This window comes from Cygnus atratus, chromosome 1, assembly GCF_013377495.2.
Source record: "Cygnus atratus isolate AKBS03 ecotype Queensland, Australia chromosome 1, CAtr_DNAZoo_HiC_assembly, whole genome shotgun sequence".
Lineage (NCBI taxonomy): Eukaryota > Metazoa > Chordata > Aves > Anseriformes > Anatidae > Cygnus > Cygnus atratus.
In genome coordinates this window covers 114,956,032-114,971,714 of record NC_066362.1, presented here as the reverse complement: position 1 = coordinate 114,971,714, position 15,683 = coordinate 114,956,032, and the positions used below count along the sequence as shown (strand labels likewise).

Here is a 15,683-nt window from a genome sequence, read left to right as displayed (position 1 = left end):
CTTCTTCTGAAGAGAAGCAAAGCTACTAATAAATTAACATCAAAATAACTTGTTTTATTGCTAGCTATTTTATATTACCAGTTATATGAAGTTCTATTTTATGTTAGTTTATAAAGGGAACCAAAAGAAAACATGTATTGAAAACAAATAACTAACAAATTACTAAGGACAATGTACAATCACTTTCAATAATCCTGGTATTTGACAACTGCCTGAGCACTATAATACCAAAACAGAGTATTTTATTTCCACTTGTCATCAAAATATCTATTTGTTTTCAGATTAGAGAAAAACCTCACAGTTGAAAGCAAAGGTGAAAACTGTACATATGACTTATTTTACAGCTGCTGTTCAGACGCTTACTGGGTTCTGGACGCAGCCTACTAGTCATACATATAAAAGTATAGAAGTATCTTTATTAATGAGGCATTTGTTCAGATCAAGTTTCTTGGGATACAGCCTTCTATCACAATTTCAGCTGGCCAGCCACTGTATCTGTTCTTCTTATTGTCAGAGTGGTTTATCTGTTTTAAAATAATAACAATAATCATCATAATCATCATCATCGATACTTGGCTTATCATTTACAAATTAGTTTGTTAAACCTCATTTCTATCTGCCTCCCTGTCATACAGATAAGCACTTATGGGCTTATAGAAAACAAATATGACAAGGTCACAGATGTAAACAGAAATCTGATATAAAAATGGTATTATTAGACTTCCTGAAGCCTGAGGACAAGTTATTCAAAAAAGTTTTTCAATGCAAGGATTGGTGTTCTTGCATGGCCAATTTGAGACAGCCCAGTTTTGATACAAAAGCAGTCATGATTTTTAGGAAGCCCTTGGAATTTGTCCTTTCAGAAGAAAATGCAAGATTCTATACAGCATCTCAGATTGGACATTCCAAAACTGAGACTATCTAGAATCATTGGTCACTTCTGAAATTTGTCTACAGAAAAAAAAAGTCTCAACATGATTTAATGCTGGAGTGGTAGAAGTCAGTAGCGTACGTGGCCCAGATTCAAAGCAAAGAATGATGACACATTAGAGAACTTGCTTTGTACAACTGAGGCTTACTGAGCAGACTACAGTTAAGACAGATACTCCATGAAATCTGCACCTGAAGGTTATACCTGATATACAGACAAATACAAAGTGAAAATAAAATTAACCTGACCTTTTCTGTTTGGATATCATCTGGCAGCTTGAAGCCTTTGGCAGCTATAAAAGCCCAGCTTGACCTGAACTTCATATTCTGTATTTCTTTACTTCCCAGGGCTTCTATCAATGTTTTGACATCACTTTTTAACCTAGGAAATTTTAGTGAAAAAAAATATTAAAGATACATGACATGAAACAACCTGAAAAAGAACACAGTGGCTTCATGGTTTATGTTAGTATGTCAGCAAAAGCAATAATAAGAAGTTTAAAACTTCCTGAGTGCTGTCTTAGTAGCATGCCATTAAACTTACAGAACAAAATCATCTTTTCCTCCTCCTCTCTGCTTCCCTGATGTTAATAACTGTTTGTAACACCACAGTGGAAGTAAATGTGTCTCAAATACTGTTTGATATTTTATCCCTTTTTAAATATGGACAAGGGCATCAAATGGTTATCAGCCAAATGATTAAGATTGTTCCTGTTTAATTATGATATCATCACTTCAGAACAAAATAACATACAATTTGAAAGGACTTGAAGAATCAGGTTAAGATGTAAAAAGGAATGCTAACTGCACACATTCTAATTAGAACTGTAGATACCTTCTTAATAGAAGGTTGTGACCCAGAGGTAATAGCATGGCCCTTTATGAGAATAATTGTTTTTAAACAAGTTTAACACACTCCTTCCATCTTTGGGAGCATCAACATACATGACATGGGCAAGCACTGAATGCATATGAAATCAAAACCAAAAGAGAAGCAATGAGAGAACAACCCTGACTACATGATGAAATAAATCATTCCTTTATACCATTTTAAGACGGTGATTGTCAGACTATGGGCTGCTCTATCTCTCAGCCTGTCATGAATAGTTTGCTTACCGGGTGCTTCCATCATCATGAGTCACCATCAAAAGCAGGGATCCTTGTGGTGCATTTTTGATGAAAGTCGCCATCTCTTCTGAGTGCTCTGTTGAGTTAATTACACAGCTGATTATTCATTTCTCCCTTACATACACACACAACACATTCCACCTACTTTCTATTGCTTTCAATTTCTCTTCACTTTTTGGACTTGTCTATTCAAAATGAGACCTAATTAGGCAATTATTCTATTTGCAGGCAGAGGGCCTGTCTGATTCTGAAAGATGGAGAAAGCTGCTAGCTCTCACTGAAGACTAGGAGAGCAAAGGTAGATCTACAGTTCCCAGTAAAGACACTTCTGAACCTCTGAAAAAGAAAACATTTACACACAAATGTATAGATGGTTTCTCATGTTTACCTCATATAAGATAACAAAGGCAGGCAAAACATGGAATACTCCAGTGGAAGTCACTTATATTCTGTGCCTTTATTTTTGTGTGCTAACTACTGTGCCAACTGTAGAGCTAAGTAACACACCCCATTGTATGCCCATTTTCATTAAGAGGGGCTGCTTATTTGCAGCACTAAGCTATTTATTGGTTTTGTAATTGCTAGGCATACATTATTTTCTACAGAAAATAAATCTTGTGTAACAGGAACACTGGAGACGTGGCAGTCTACATACTGTATATAAAACTGTAGCCCCATGATTAGACCCAGTGTGATTTCTATTCATGCATGTACGGCCATAAGCATTCTTAAGTGGTCAAAGAATCAACTGCCAGTGCCTCACAGCATTCTGTTTCTCCTTACTAGTAAGTAAGGAAATTGGTATCATTCAAAGTTTGGAAAATGTATTAAAAGCTATTCTCAAAGTAGATCTTTCTAGATACATTGAAGGATATTAAGAGACAGACTAGCATATTTTCTATGATGATTTTACAACCAGAATAGAACAAAATGTATCAGAAAATGGTGACTGAGATTGCAGACTGAGATACCACATCCTGGACAAGTGCTATCCTTACCAGACAGAAAAAATGGAGAGAAAAAAAAAGGACAATTAATTACAATAAACATTAACTAACTCAACCAACAGGAGAAATGCAGTTTTTCAGGCAAAATTTGTTGTCAGAAGACCTGGCCACAGCATATTCTAACAAAAACAACAGCTGTTAGCTTCTAGCTGATCCCTTTCAATGACACAGTCATTTAAAGAGCAGGATAAATATTTAATGTCTTTACTTAACACTAAAACATTAACAAAAGCTCTACTGCACTTTTTCCTACCTCCTTCCCACATGTCAAAAAATTTTGCTGATATCATTTTTCCTGTTTTATCTGTAATTAAAAAAAAAGGAAATATGAGCAAAACTTATTACATTTAGTCAGCATACACAGCAGTTTCAGCTAAAGCAAGGCATCTCCAATTTTCAGTATTATTGTGGTTCTGAGTTTTCTTTTGTTTGAATTTTAAATTGGAAGGAATATAGAATAATGTAAGTTTAAGATTTGGGGAGAATATTTTGTTTTGTATAGTCTCTGCCTGTGGCAGCAGTCAGCTGAAAAAAAAATCTTCACAAATCATTTCTATTATAGCACAGACCTGCAAATTGTCAAAGAAAATCACACTGGAAATAAATGCATTCTCCTTTCAACTAAAGGAAGTCACTTGCAGACTGAATCTGAATCATCATTAACGATTAAAACATTTTTATTACTTTTTATTTTAAGGAAGGAATTCAGTTTATTGTGCACTTCCATGGTTTTATATATACACACATACAACACTAGGTCACAGCCATACATCGGAAAACTGGCTAAGCCTGGGTGTATGTGAATGAGCCTATTCGGAGCCGTGATTCAGATGTGCAGGCTTTCATACTATTTGAATCTCAGTGGACAGAAACTCAACACATAGACATCATTATCATAACAAAAATTGGGCATGCAAACAATTAGTCATTCCAAAACATTATGGTCAATATTCATAGTTGGTTATGCTGCTGTTGAAATGGTTATCTTTGTTTTCGGAAGACATGTACAATTGGAAATACTTTTCAAATTTCTAAATCCATGCTAACTGAACTAATTTACTTTGGTTATCCTATACCCCTGCTATGTGAGAGTTTTTTTTCTATTTATTATACTGTCAACTTATTTCTTATCATAAGATCCAGCAGTTCCTGATTTCTTTCTAGCTTATCTTTGATCCACACACGGTAAAATCATGGAGGAAAATTCTTCCAATCACAGGACTCTAAATGTCAGGTTTATCACACTGATGAGGGAAGAAGGTGGTAAAATCTGTCATTAGTAAAACAAAATTCTAGAACTGGGCTTCTTCTAAGTGGAGATCACCTGGGAAAGGGATAGGGATAGGGAAAGGGAAGGACTATAGTATGGACAGTGGAGGTCCACACAACTCTTTTTCTCTTTCTGTGTTTGTAACTTGGGCTTAATAGCTCTGTCTTCCTTCTTACAAAAGAGCACATTCATTCAGAAAAGAAAGAGAAATTATGAAATAAAATATGAATGTGGATGCTACAGGAAATTTATTGGACACAGTCATTAACTTGACTGATCTAATTAGAGGACATGCAGAAAATACGTTTCACTACAAATTACTTTGAGACACTGGACAGATTTACCTGCAGAGGGAGATGGAGGGGTAGCTAAAACGACTATGTATGTGATGAAGGAAGTGGTTGTTCAGTCTTTTAATACGTGTAAAATTTGATATAGGACTTCCTCTTCCTCATTCAAGATGGATGCAAAGGCATCTACAGCTCTATGCTGAAAACTCACTGTTAACTATTTACCTATTATAACCAGTAAAGCTTTTAAGATTCCTCAATGGAAACGAGAAAACATGCAGTAGTTAACTGGAAAAAATACATCACACTTTGTAGTCCCAACTTCATCACCATATCCATTCATCTAAATTAAAATGGTTCATTCAAATCTGGAACAAACTACAGCTTCTGCTATCCAGCAGCTCCTCCTATGAGCAAAGACATATAATGGCAGTTTAATTTTAATCAAGCCTTGAATTTCTCTTTCTGTCTACTGACCAAGTCTGGAAAAGGAATTTGTACCTTGCAGCAGAACTGCAATTCTCGGTTATGGTTTGCCCCATCAGCAGAGCAGTAGATATGCTTTAAACCAAGGACTGAACCTGAAAATTGAGTGTTACTGCTGGAGGTCACAGATATTTTGCTACGTTACTTAAGAAGCAGTATTTTTTTCTGACAAAATACACATACACCACTTCTGTATACACATTTGTTATTTTCTTATATTGATTATGAATGTTTCTTTTGTTTATCCAGAAGACTACTTCTCAAGCAGTAATTTTTCTTATATTTAACACAAATCAAGTTTGCAATTGTTTTCCTTTTCTTCCATACTGCCAAAAAAATCCCACCATTTTAAATTTATTCCATTATAGAGTTATGTCTCTAACATTTTTTCTCTTACTTACAATTCACAATGGCAATGTTTATACCTCTTCCAACATTACCCTTCTCTTCACTTATAATCCTGGAATTGAAATAAAGATAGTATCAGTAGAATTCATCCTTACAGAGGCTCTGATCCAAAGTCAGATTCACCTATGCTAAGTCACTTCTTGGTGTTCTTGTTTTCTTCAGTTATTTAATTCAAGAGTTTGTAGTAAACAAGAGCTATGGCTTAAAAATCTTGCATATTATACCAGTTAATTTCCTTCAAAGATGCACAACGAGTCTTGCAAAATGAGCCAGATCAAGAAAGATCTTTTTCTACTTTTTGTCTGCTTTAGTACGAAGAAAAAATGACAAAGAAAAGAGGAGCAAAAGAGGAACAAAGAAAATAACCTGAGATTTAAGCATTAAAAAAAGAAAGAAAAAAAGATCTAAATATTGTCAGATGTATTCTGACATTTATCACCAGTAAAACATCAACAGTTTGGAATTATTTCTATCTACGCTTAAATGACTCAGAGGGCATGTCTTCCAAGCACTCATATTAGAACTACTTAGCAATAAAAAATTATGAGTCAGTCAGAGCTAATAAAAGAAAGCCATTCGAACACCTAGGACACAGGGCAAAGGGAAGTATACTACATAGAAATTACAGGGTCCACGAGTGGAAAACACACCCTTCAGTGAAAACGGTATTGCTGCAGTCACCCATGTGACTACAATGTTCTATTCAAAAAAGTAGAACGCACAAGAAGTAGAGAAAAAGTTAAGACAACTTAAAAAAAAATGTGTTTATAAGTATATATTCAAGTTAACTATCTCCAAGTTATCTTTAGTCCCTATATCACCATTTTTTGAGCTTTTATTTTAGGCCAGAGATCCATGGAGATGGATTGTCTTGGTTTGAATCATCATTGCAAAGCCCATTTGAATGAAGGAAGCAGAGATGTTGTATTTAAGATGGACCCCATGAGGCATGCTGCACATAAAATACCATAAAAAGTAAGCCTCAGACAGAGATGAAGAGACAATAATTCAAAATCGGAACACAAGGGGAGAACTCACATGCTCCTAAGAGTCTTACGGCATACTTACTAGCACTGAAAAGGGAAGATACAACAGTGGCCATTTTTTTTGCATATATTTTTACCAAAGAAACCTTTTCTTCCCCTTGGTAGGAGCCTACTTGCTGATAGTGTACCAAAATGGAACACCTTTCTTCATACTACAAAGCACTTGCTTATATTTAAAGTCAGGCTGGTACTTACAGCTCATCCTCAAAACAGATTTTAGCCAGATTTTCTCTGCCACCGCCACTACGAACCCGATAGGCGTAGGTCCCAGGTAAGCAGGGAGACCAGTGATCACATTTTTGCCTTTTGGGAACTGGAGCTACAACAACAAACATAACAAAATGTTTTCTTGAATGCTACATAAAAAATTTCTACATGGAAAGAACCACTTAATGTCAACATACTAATCTCAAAGTATATATATGGAGGCCAATCCTGCCAGTTTTCCAGTATCCTGGCAACATTATCACAGATTTGGCTGGCTTTAGGTTATTGTTGGCTTTCAGACAGCTGTTGGGACCAAAAGCAAGCTTATATAGATAAAAAAGGTCCCATATATTCTTGATTCAAATCAGACCATACTAACTATTCTGTTGTTTCATTTAACAGTAAATGAGGGCTAGAAGGATGAAGCATTCCTACAGATAGCTTCAAGTAAATAGTTATAATTCTAATTTAAAATCTTTTTCACACAAGAACATAGTCATACAACGAGAAAAATGTACAAATTAAACCACGCAGTCAGATCAGAGGAAGAAAAATGAGAACTATGTCACAGTCCGGTTAGTTACTGTAACTCTAAAATACACGTGATAGAACCAAAGCTGCAGCTGCAGCTTTGCACATGATTTGTGCTTACATGCAAACAAACAAACAAAGTATTGTTATATTACTAGCCAATTATTTGTATTTGCATACTGGTAAATATAGGCTGACGTTACGTTTCATCAAAGATAGTGTCTAAGGAAGTTCAGACTTGCACAAATTAACTAACTTTACACAGCCATCTCATTCTTTCAATAGTATACTAGCTAAAAAGCCATTTGTCATTTAACACTGAATGTTAGGTAAAAGAAAAAAAAAAGGAAATACAACTATATACCCTTCAACACTGGTTTCTTTCCAATGTCTTGAAGATAACTGATAGATGTTGACATTGAGTCTTCGGATAAAAGACCAGCGAATAAGTATCCCGTGTACCAAGCCAACAGTGATGCCAACAGAAGCCCTGATAATTTCACAATTTCTGCCAAGAAAAAAGAGAAAACCGCAAAGACATAAAGATGTACTCACAGCAACACACAAAATAACGTGTTTTCTCTGGCATTGCCACAAAAATGGCCTTCAGAGATGCAGCAATAGAGTTTGTTGCATTCCCATCTCTGACAACCCATTTCATTTCTAAAACTCCATCGTCAAGGAGAACGCCCCACCCCCTCCCCAATCCCCTCAATCCATGACCATAATGCTGCAAAGAAACATGAAGTTCAACTCAGTCCTAGCAGAATTTGACTCTGAAAAGTAAGTACCAGACACCACACACAACTATACAGGTAGTATGCACGTACTGCTGGTTTTGTGCAATAGGCAGACACTACAAGAAGGGTTTAAACACCTACACTGACCAAGCAGGGAGTTCCCTTCACCCACCACGGCAGAAGACAACGATGACTCTGATGACACATGGGATCTGGATCTAGATGACTCACACAGCTTCCTGAGCATCAAGCAGGCTCAGGAAGCCTTCTTCACCAGCAGCACTGTGGGGCTGGAGAGCTGTGCTCTGGCAGAGATTAAGTTCTCAGGCTCACAGCCAGGCACCACAGCTTCCACCTCAAAAATCTGCAGACCCAAGCCTGTATGCTGACAGGTGAAGGCTTTTTCCCCCATGCCTTGAAGACAATTGTGAGGCACCTCCTGATGACCACAGAGCCCTGTCAAGCCTGGCGCAGGAGGGATTTCCTGCTGCAGATGGATGATCTCCTGCGGCACCTTGCTGCAGCCTGCAAAGAAATGCCTCAGCCGCTTCCTTTTAGGCAACAAGAGGGTGCCTGAGGAGCTGGTCTTGTCCCTGGGCTCCCAGCCAACCTGCTCCCAGAGTGAAAAAGAGGGAAGGATGCAGGAGAGAAAAGGAGAGGGAAAGCCCTGTGCAGCAGCCCACTGCCAAGACAGGCAACTTTCTCCTCGGGACGAACAGAGCATCAGCCAGTGATGACTATGGTGTTGTAGCCAGCGCAATCATTAATTTTCACCCTGCTTTCCCCTCACACTGACTGGCACTGCCCAGATGGTAAATTCACAGGGGCCCAGAATTTCCCCTTTGCAGCTGAACAGAGACCAAGTGAGAGACACTGCTGATGGGCCTCGGTGTGCTCACACCGGGGGGCAGGTGGAGAACCGGGGAACCTGCCTGGCCGAGTCGCTGGGCACCAGTGCCACAGGGCTGAGCACACTGGACACGGAGAAGACAGTGAGCGACAGGCAGCGGGAGCTGCTCCCGCACATTTTCTCCACAGCAAAACCACACTTTGTGGAGCCTGCAGCTCAAGAGGCTGTGGGGAGGAGGCTTGTGCTGCCTGATCACCCGGGCAGCAACCACCCACACTCTTCGAGAGTTGGTTCCCTCAGGAGCTTCTGCCTGAGCAAAGGCTGAACGAATGCACCCCTTGAACAAATGCCATGTTGGTGAGTTTCTGTGCGGCACTTTGTCGGGGAATGTGGGCATAGGGTGCTGATGTAACACCGCCTCAGAGTCAGGGATCATTTTATAGAAATGCAGCATCACGGGATGTGTGAGGCGGGAAGGGACCCCTGGAGGCCACCTGCTCCAAGCCCTGCCCAAGCAGGGCCACCCAGAGCAGGCTGCCCAGGCCCAGGCCCAGGCCGCTTTTGGAGATCCCCAAGGAGGAGACCCCACAGCTCTCTGGGCAGCCTGTGCCAGGGCTCCTCACCCGCACAGCACAGAAGGGCTGCCTGGGGCTCAGAGAGAGCCTCCTGGGCTCCACTTTGTGCCCACTGCCTCTTGTCCTGGTGCTGGGCGCCACTGAAAAGGGCCTGGCTCCGTCCTCTTTGCACCCTCCCTTCAGATATTTATGGACATTGATGAGATTCCCCGGAGCCTTCCCTTCTCCAGGCTGAACAGCCCCAGCTCTCTCAGCCTCTCCTCACAGGAGAGGTGCTCCAGTGCCTTCATCATCTTGGTAGCCCCTCGCTGAACTCTCTCCAGCCTGCCCATAGCTCTCTTGTACTGGGGGCCCAGAACTGGACCCAGCACTCCAGGTGTGGCCTCACCAATGCTGAGTAGAGGGATCACCTCCCACTCACCTGCTGACATGACTCTGCCTAATGCAACCAAGAATACCATTAACCCTTTTAGCACCAAGGGCACACGCTAACTCATGTCCGACCTGGTGTCCATCAGGACTCCCAGGTCCTTCTCTGCTGAGCTGCTTTCCAGCTGGGTGTCTCCCAGCATGTCTTGCCTGGGGTTGTTCCTCCCCAGGTGTAGGACTCTGCACTTTCCCTTGTTGAACTTCATGAGGTTCCTGTCAGCCCATTTCTCCAGCCTGTCCAGGTCCTACTGGATGGCAGCATTTTGCAAAACAGGCTCTTGTTTTCACTGCTTCTGTAACTCAGGCTTGCCCACCTGCCCTTTCTCCTCCATTAGGGCAAGGAGAGTAAAGTCAGCAACAGGGGAGCCGGGAGCCAACCCATCACATCAGAAGGCTGACAAGAACAACTGCATCATCAGGTCACCGGGACTGAGAAACACCAAGGTTTTGAGGTCATGAGATACTTCCTGATCTTTATATGTCCTGGAACATAATGGTCCATTAAACTGAAAGTTGAAAATTCTGAGTTTTGCAGTCCTGAACATCTAGTTTAATAAAACCATAGTCCAGGAATATCCAGGATGTTCACTTTGCCAATCTACTAGTATATATTGCCTAGCCATAATCTTCCTTATAATAGCTTACACTTAGGAGGACATTCCTTTCCTTCCTGGAACAGCCCTCTATAAATTTTATTTCTGCCCCTTCCCTGTTTTTGCCCTCTCTAGAATAAAGCCAAGTTGTTCACTTGTTCTCCTCAAGTCTTGTTCTGCAGGTCTTACCAACTTCCCGTTGACTGCCTAATTGGTCTGCATACTTTACTGCAGAAGAGATACCTGGCCCAATACACACGTTCTGGAGGCTCTGCTTCTGTTTATTCATGTCAGAAGGAAGTTTGACTTCTTTTCATATGAGTAGAAATTACTGCCTCAAGTTCAGTTTATAATCCCCATAAAGAAATCTATTGTTCTGCAAGTATTTGAACTCTTTAGCTATTCCTTATACTGTATTTTATATGACATTATTCCTGTATTGTACCTAAAAAAACCCACCAAAAACCCATGCATGAAAAACAAAACTCTACAGAAAATACTAATTGGTAAAGTTAACACTGAACATTAATTACTAAGAAGAGTCACAAAAACTCCATGTTCTTTATACTAGAAGTAACAATTTCCCTCTGACACAGTCATCATTAACAACTGAGGTAAAACTGCGGTACTTCTGTCCTTAAATCTCAAAGAGGAAGAATAGAATGTAGATCATAGAATCACAGAATGGTTGGATCAGGAGTTACCTTAAGGAATGGTTTGGGGTGGAAGGGACCTTAAAGACCATCCAGTTCCACCCCCCTGCCATGGGCAGGGACACCTCCCACCAGAGCAGGTTGCCCAAAGCCCCATCCAGCCTGGCCTTGAACGCCTCCAGGGATGGGGCATCCACAGCTTCTCTGGGCAGCCTGTCCCAGTGCCTCACCACCCTCACAGTGAAAAATTTCTTCCTTACATCTAATCTAAACCTACCCTCTTTTAGTTTAAAGCCATTGTTCCTTGAACTATCATTATATGCTCTTGTAAAAGTCCCTCCCCAGCTTTCCTGTAGATTCCCTGTACATACTGACAGGTTGCTATAATGTCTCCCTGGAGCCTTCTCATCTCCAGGCTGAACAACCCCAACTCTCCCAGCCTGTGTTCACAGGAGAGATGCTCTAGCCCCCTCCTCTGGACTTGCTCCAACAGGTCCACATCCTTCTCATGTTGAACGCAGCACTCCAGGTGGGGTCTCAGAGGGAGACCCAAAGCAGAGGGGTACAATCACCTCCCTTGGTCTGCTGGCCATGCTTCTTTTGATGCAGCCCAGGATACGGTTGTCTTTCTGGGCTGCAAGCACACGTTGCCGGTTCAAGTTCAGTTTTTCATTCAACAACACTCCCAGGTCGTTCTCCTGCTCTCACACCCAGCCTGTATTTGTGCTTGGGACTGACCCAGCCCAGATGTAGGACCTTGCACTTGGCCTTGTTGAACTCCATGAGGTTTGCACAAGCCCACCTCTGGAGCCTGCTCAGGTCTCTCTGGATGGCATCCCTTCCCTCCAGCGTGTCGACTGCACCACACAGCTTGGTGGCATCGTCAAACTTGCTGCTCTGAATTTCACTGTCCATGTCACAGACAAAGATGTTAAACAGTGCTGGTCCCAACAGTGACCCCTGAAGAACACTACTTGTCACTGTTCTCCACCTGGACATTGAGCCATTGACTGCAGCTCTGTTTGAGCGTGACCATCCAGCCAATTCCTTACCCACCAAGTGGTCCATCCATCAAATCTATGTCTCTCCAATTTAGAGACAAGGATATCATGGGGGACAGTATCAAATGCTTTGCACAAGTACAGGTAGATGATGTCAGTTGGCCTTCCTCTATCCATCAATGCTGTAACCCCATCATAGATGGCCACCCAGTTTCTCAGGCATGATTTGCCCTTAGTAATGCCATGCTGACTGTTGCCAGTCATCTCCTTATTTTCCATGTGTCTTAGCATAGTTTCCAGGAGGATTAGCTCCATGATCTTGCTGGGCACAGAGGTGAGACTGACTGGCCTGTAGTTCCCTGGGTCTTCCTTTTCTCCCTTTTTGAAAATGGGGGTTATGTTTCCCCTCTTCCGCTCAGCGGGAACTCCACCGGACTGCCACAACTTCTTGAATATGATAGACAGTGTCTTAGCAACTTCATCTGCCAGTTCCCTCCGGACCCATGGATGCATCTCATCAGGTCCTATGGACCTATGCAGCTTCAGGTCCCTTAGATGGTCTCGAACCCGATCTTCTTCAGTGGGTAGTTCTTCATTCTCCCTGTCCTTGCCTCTGCCTTCTGTGACTTGGCCTGTGCGGCTTCTAGAGTACTTGCAAAAAAATCGTTGAGTACCTCAGCCTTCTCCGTATCCCGAGGACCAGGTCTCCTGTTTCTTTCAGGAGAGGGCTGACATTTTCCCTAGTCTTCCTTTTATCCCTGACTCACTTACAGAAGCATTTCTTGCTGCCCCTCTTGTCCCCCATCAGACTTAATTCTATCAGGGCTTTAGCTTTCCTCACTTGATCCCTGCCTGCTTGGACAACTTCTCTGTATTCCTCCCAGATTACTTGTCCTTGCTTCCACCGTCTGTAGGCTTCCTTTTTGTGTTTGAGCTTGGCCAGGAGCTCCTTGTTCATTCATGTGGGCCTCCTGGTATTTCTGCCTGACTTCCTCTTTGTTGGGATGCATTGCTCCTCAGTTTGGAAGAGGTAATCCTCCAATATTAACCTGTTTCCCTCCAGAACTTTATCCAATGGTACTCTACCAAGCAGATCCCCAAAGAGGCCAAAGTCTGCACTCCTGAAATCCAGCGTAGTAAGCTTGTTGCGTGCCCTCCTCAATGCCTTAAGGATCTTGCACTCCACCATTTCATGGTCACTGCAGCCAAGGCTGCCCTTGAAATTAACATTCTCCACAAGCCCCTCCTTCCTGGTGAGAATGAGGTCCAGCGTAACACCTTGCCTTGTTGGCTCCTCTGTCACTTGGAGAAGGAAGTTGTCAACACACTCCAGAAGCCCACTGGATTGCTTACATCCTGCTGTCTTGCATCCACAACAGATAGCAGGATGGTTGATATCAACTCTCCAGCACAGTTTGTATTCAGTTCACAAAACTTCTGTAAAACATTGCCAATGAACTTTTGGTTTTGTTTTCTTGGATTCAGAAGCCAGTAAGGGACTGCACTGAAGGAATCTATTGGGTCCACCTGGAACACTTACATTCACTGAGGTGATGTATCCTGCACATACAGTTTCTTTACTGAGTACCCACAGAGACATGCATAAAACCTACACTATAGCAGCTAAATGACAAGGTCAAACAAGGTATTTAAGAAATTGTAAGACTTGCTATACACAGCACTTAGAAGTTACAAAGTGCAAAGTTAGGTCTACATTCACAAAAGCAAGACTGCGCTAGTGCTGATTTCTGAGGTTGTGGATCCTCACCAGTATTACACTCAGAAAGACCAGTATGGGAATCACATGCCACAGAGAGGCATGTTGTCAGCAGTAACAGGTGACACAGGTTTTCTTCCTGCCATCCGTTCAAGGAGAAGGATCAGCCACTCGGGGATATACATGCATACATACATACATAGTGTCTGATAGATGAAAGGGCAGAGGGGTACCCAGTGGATGAAAAGGCACGGGCAATCCAGATGGCAGTAAGGAAGGGCATGTGAGAAAGCACCGGTAAAGATTAGTCATCCCACTTTCCGGCAGCTCCCACTTTCCTTTCTCCATCAGCTGCTTGCTTGTACCTTGGCAGCAATTTAAGCGCAATATATTTCTTTCTGTGTTTAGCTGACTTCAAATGTTCACTCTGCCACACCTCACTAATACATACCCACCTCTACAAGGCAGAATTTTAAAAGGGGGAAAAAATCGCCTCAATTATTCTGACCTACGAGTCTTGGTGTGGATTTGCTGTTGTGCTGGCCAGCAGCTTGCAATTCAGGTGACTGAAACCTGGGGGAAGCTGAGTGCTGAGGGAAAATGAGGGGCGCACCATGTAGGTGGTGGGTTACGCACGGCCATTTACTCACCCTCCACACCCGAAACCCCACAAACTTTGAGAAGGAAGAAAAGAGAAATGGAGGAGAAACCTAGCCCCCTTTCCTCGGCGCAGGGGCACCCTGAGGTCTCCCAGCTGCGAGGTCAGGCACCGGCCCCCAACCAGGGCCGGGGCCAAGTGGCAACCCAGACCTTCGCTGCCCTCTGAGCCACCGGCCCAGCCGAGGGCAGCCATCCCGCCCTGCCCGATGCCGCAGGCGGCTGGGGCTGCCTCAGGACCCACCTGGGGAGGGCGCAAGGCGGGACAAGGCGCCGGCGGCCCCCGTGCCCGCTCCTCACCCGGCAGGGCGAGCCGCCGCCGGGCTGCTACTCACTTTGTCGGCTCTGCCACATTATTCGGGACGGCGTTGCTTGCCCCCTGCCCGCCGCCGTCCCGCGCAGCAGCTCCTCCTCCTCCTCCCTCTCCTCCTCCTTCGCCTTCTCTTCCTCTGGGGCCGGGCACTGGCCGGGCAGCCAGCAGGGCGGCGGCTCGGGAAGGGGAGCGGCCACCTGTCCGCACCGCCCCGTACCTCGCAGCCCTGGGCGATTTCTTCTCCCCGGAAAGAAAGCAGGAGGCTTGCTCGGGCTGCCCCAGCCCCGAAGCGCTGCCGGGCAGGGAGGGAGCTGCCGCCGCCATTTTCCAAGGGAGCTGCGAGGCCACGGGGCGGTGTGCGGCCGGGGAGCCGCGAAGCCCTGCTCGACTGCTCCGTTAGCTGGTGTCGGGGAGGACTGGGTGACATGGAGGTCTCCCCTTACCTCCTTGGCAGGAGTGATGAAAGGCCAGACACTGGTAATGGCTAAGGCCGCTGTTGAGGGCACATGAGAGTAGGGGAAGGAGGATTCATCGGTGAAGCAAACTGCCTTTTGAGCTTGTAGAGTACAACCATGGCTCTGATCCAGAAAAGCTAATGCCCCTAACATGCTCATACACCTGCATGAGAGATAGTGCTAAGTTATTTTCTGCAGAAAGAAAACAACTTACCTGCAGGGTCCGAAGCAAGGGTCATGCCATCCAGCAGCAGTCTATCTGAGAATCTGTTATGCCCCAAATCTCAAAGTGAAACAGTTAATTTTGGTGAAGGGTCTAGAGGGCAAGATGGTGCATTGGGTTTATGTAGCAAGGGCTTGGTAGCAGGGGGGGCTGCAGGGATGGCCTCTGTGAGCA

At 43.4% G+C, this 15,683-nt stretch overlaps 1 protein-coding gene across 1 annotated transcript; it reads right to left on the bottom strand.

Annotated features, from left to right (window-relative positions):
- Positions 1-434: 434 nt before the first annotated feature.
- FAM3B (FAM3 metabolism regulating signaling molecule B) lies at positions 435-15,155 on the bottom strand. The gene is given in 11 exon segments (XM_050711984.1): positions 435-524; positions 1,180-1,312; positions 2,047-2,134; positions 3,319-3,369; positions 5,513-5,571; positions 6,761-6,884; positions 7,668-7,811; positions 11,306-11,347; positions 13,557-13,683; positions 13,686-13,767; positions 15,049-15,155. Coding segments are annotated over 11 exon segments (1,047 nt in total).
- Between the last annotated feature and the right edge of the window lie 528 nt (positions 15,156-15,683).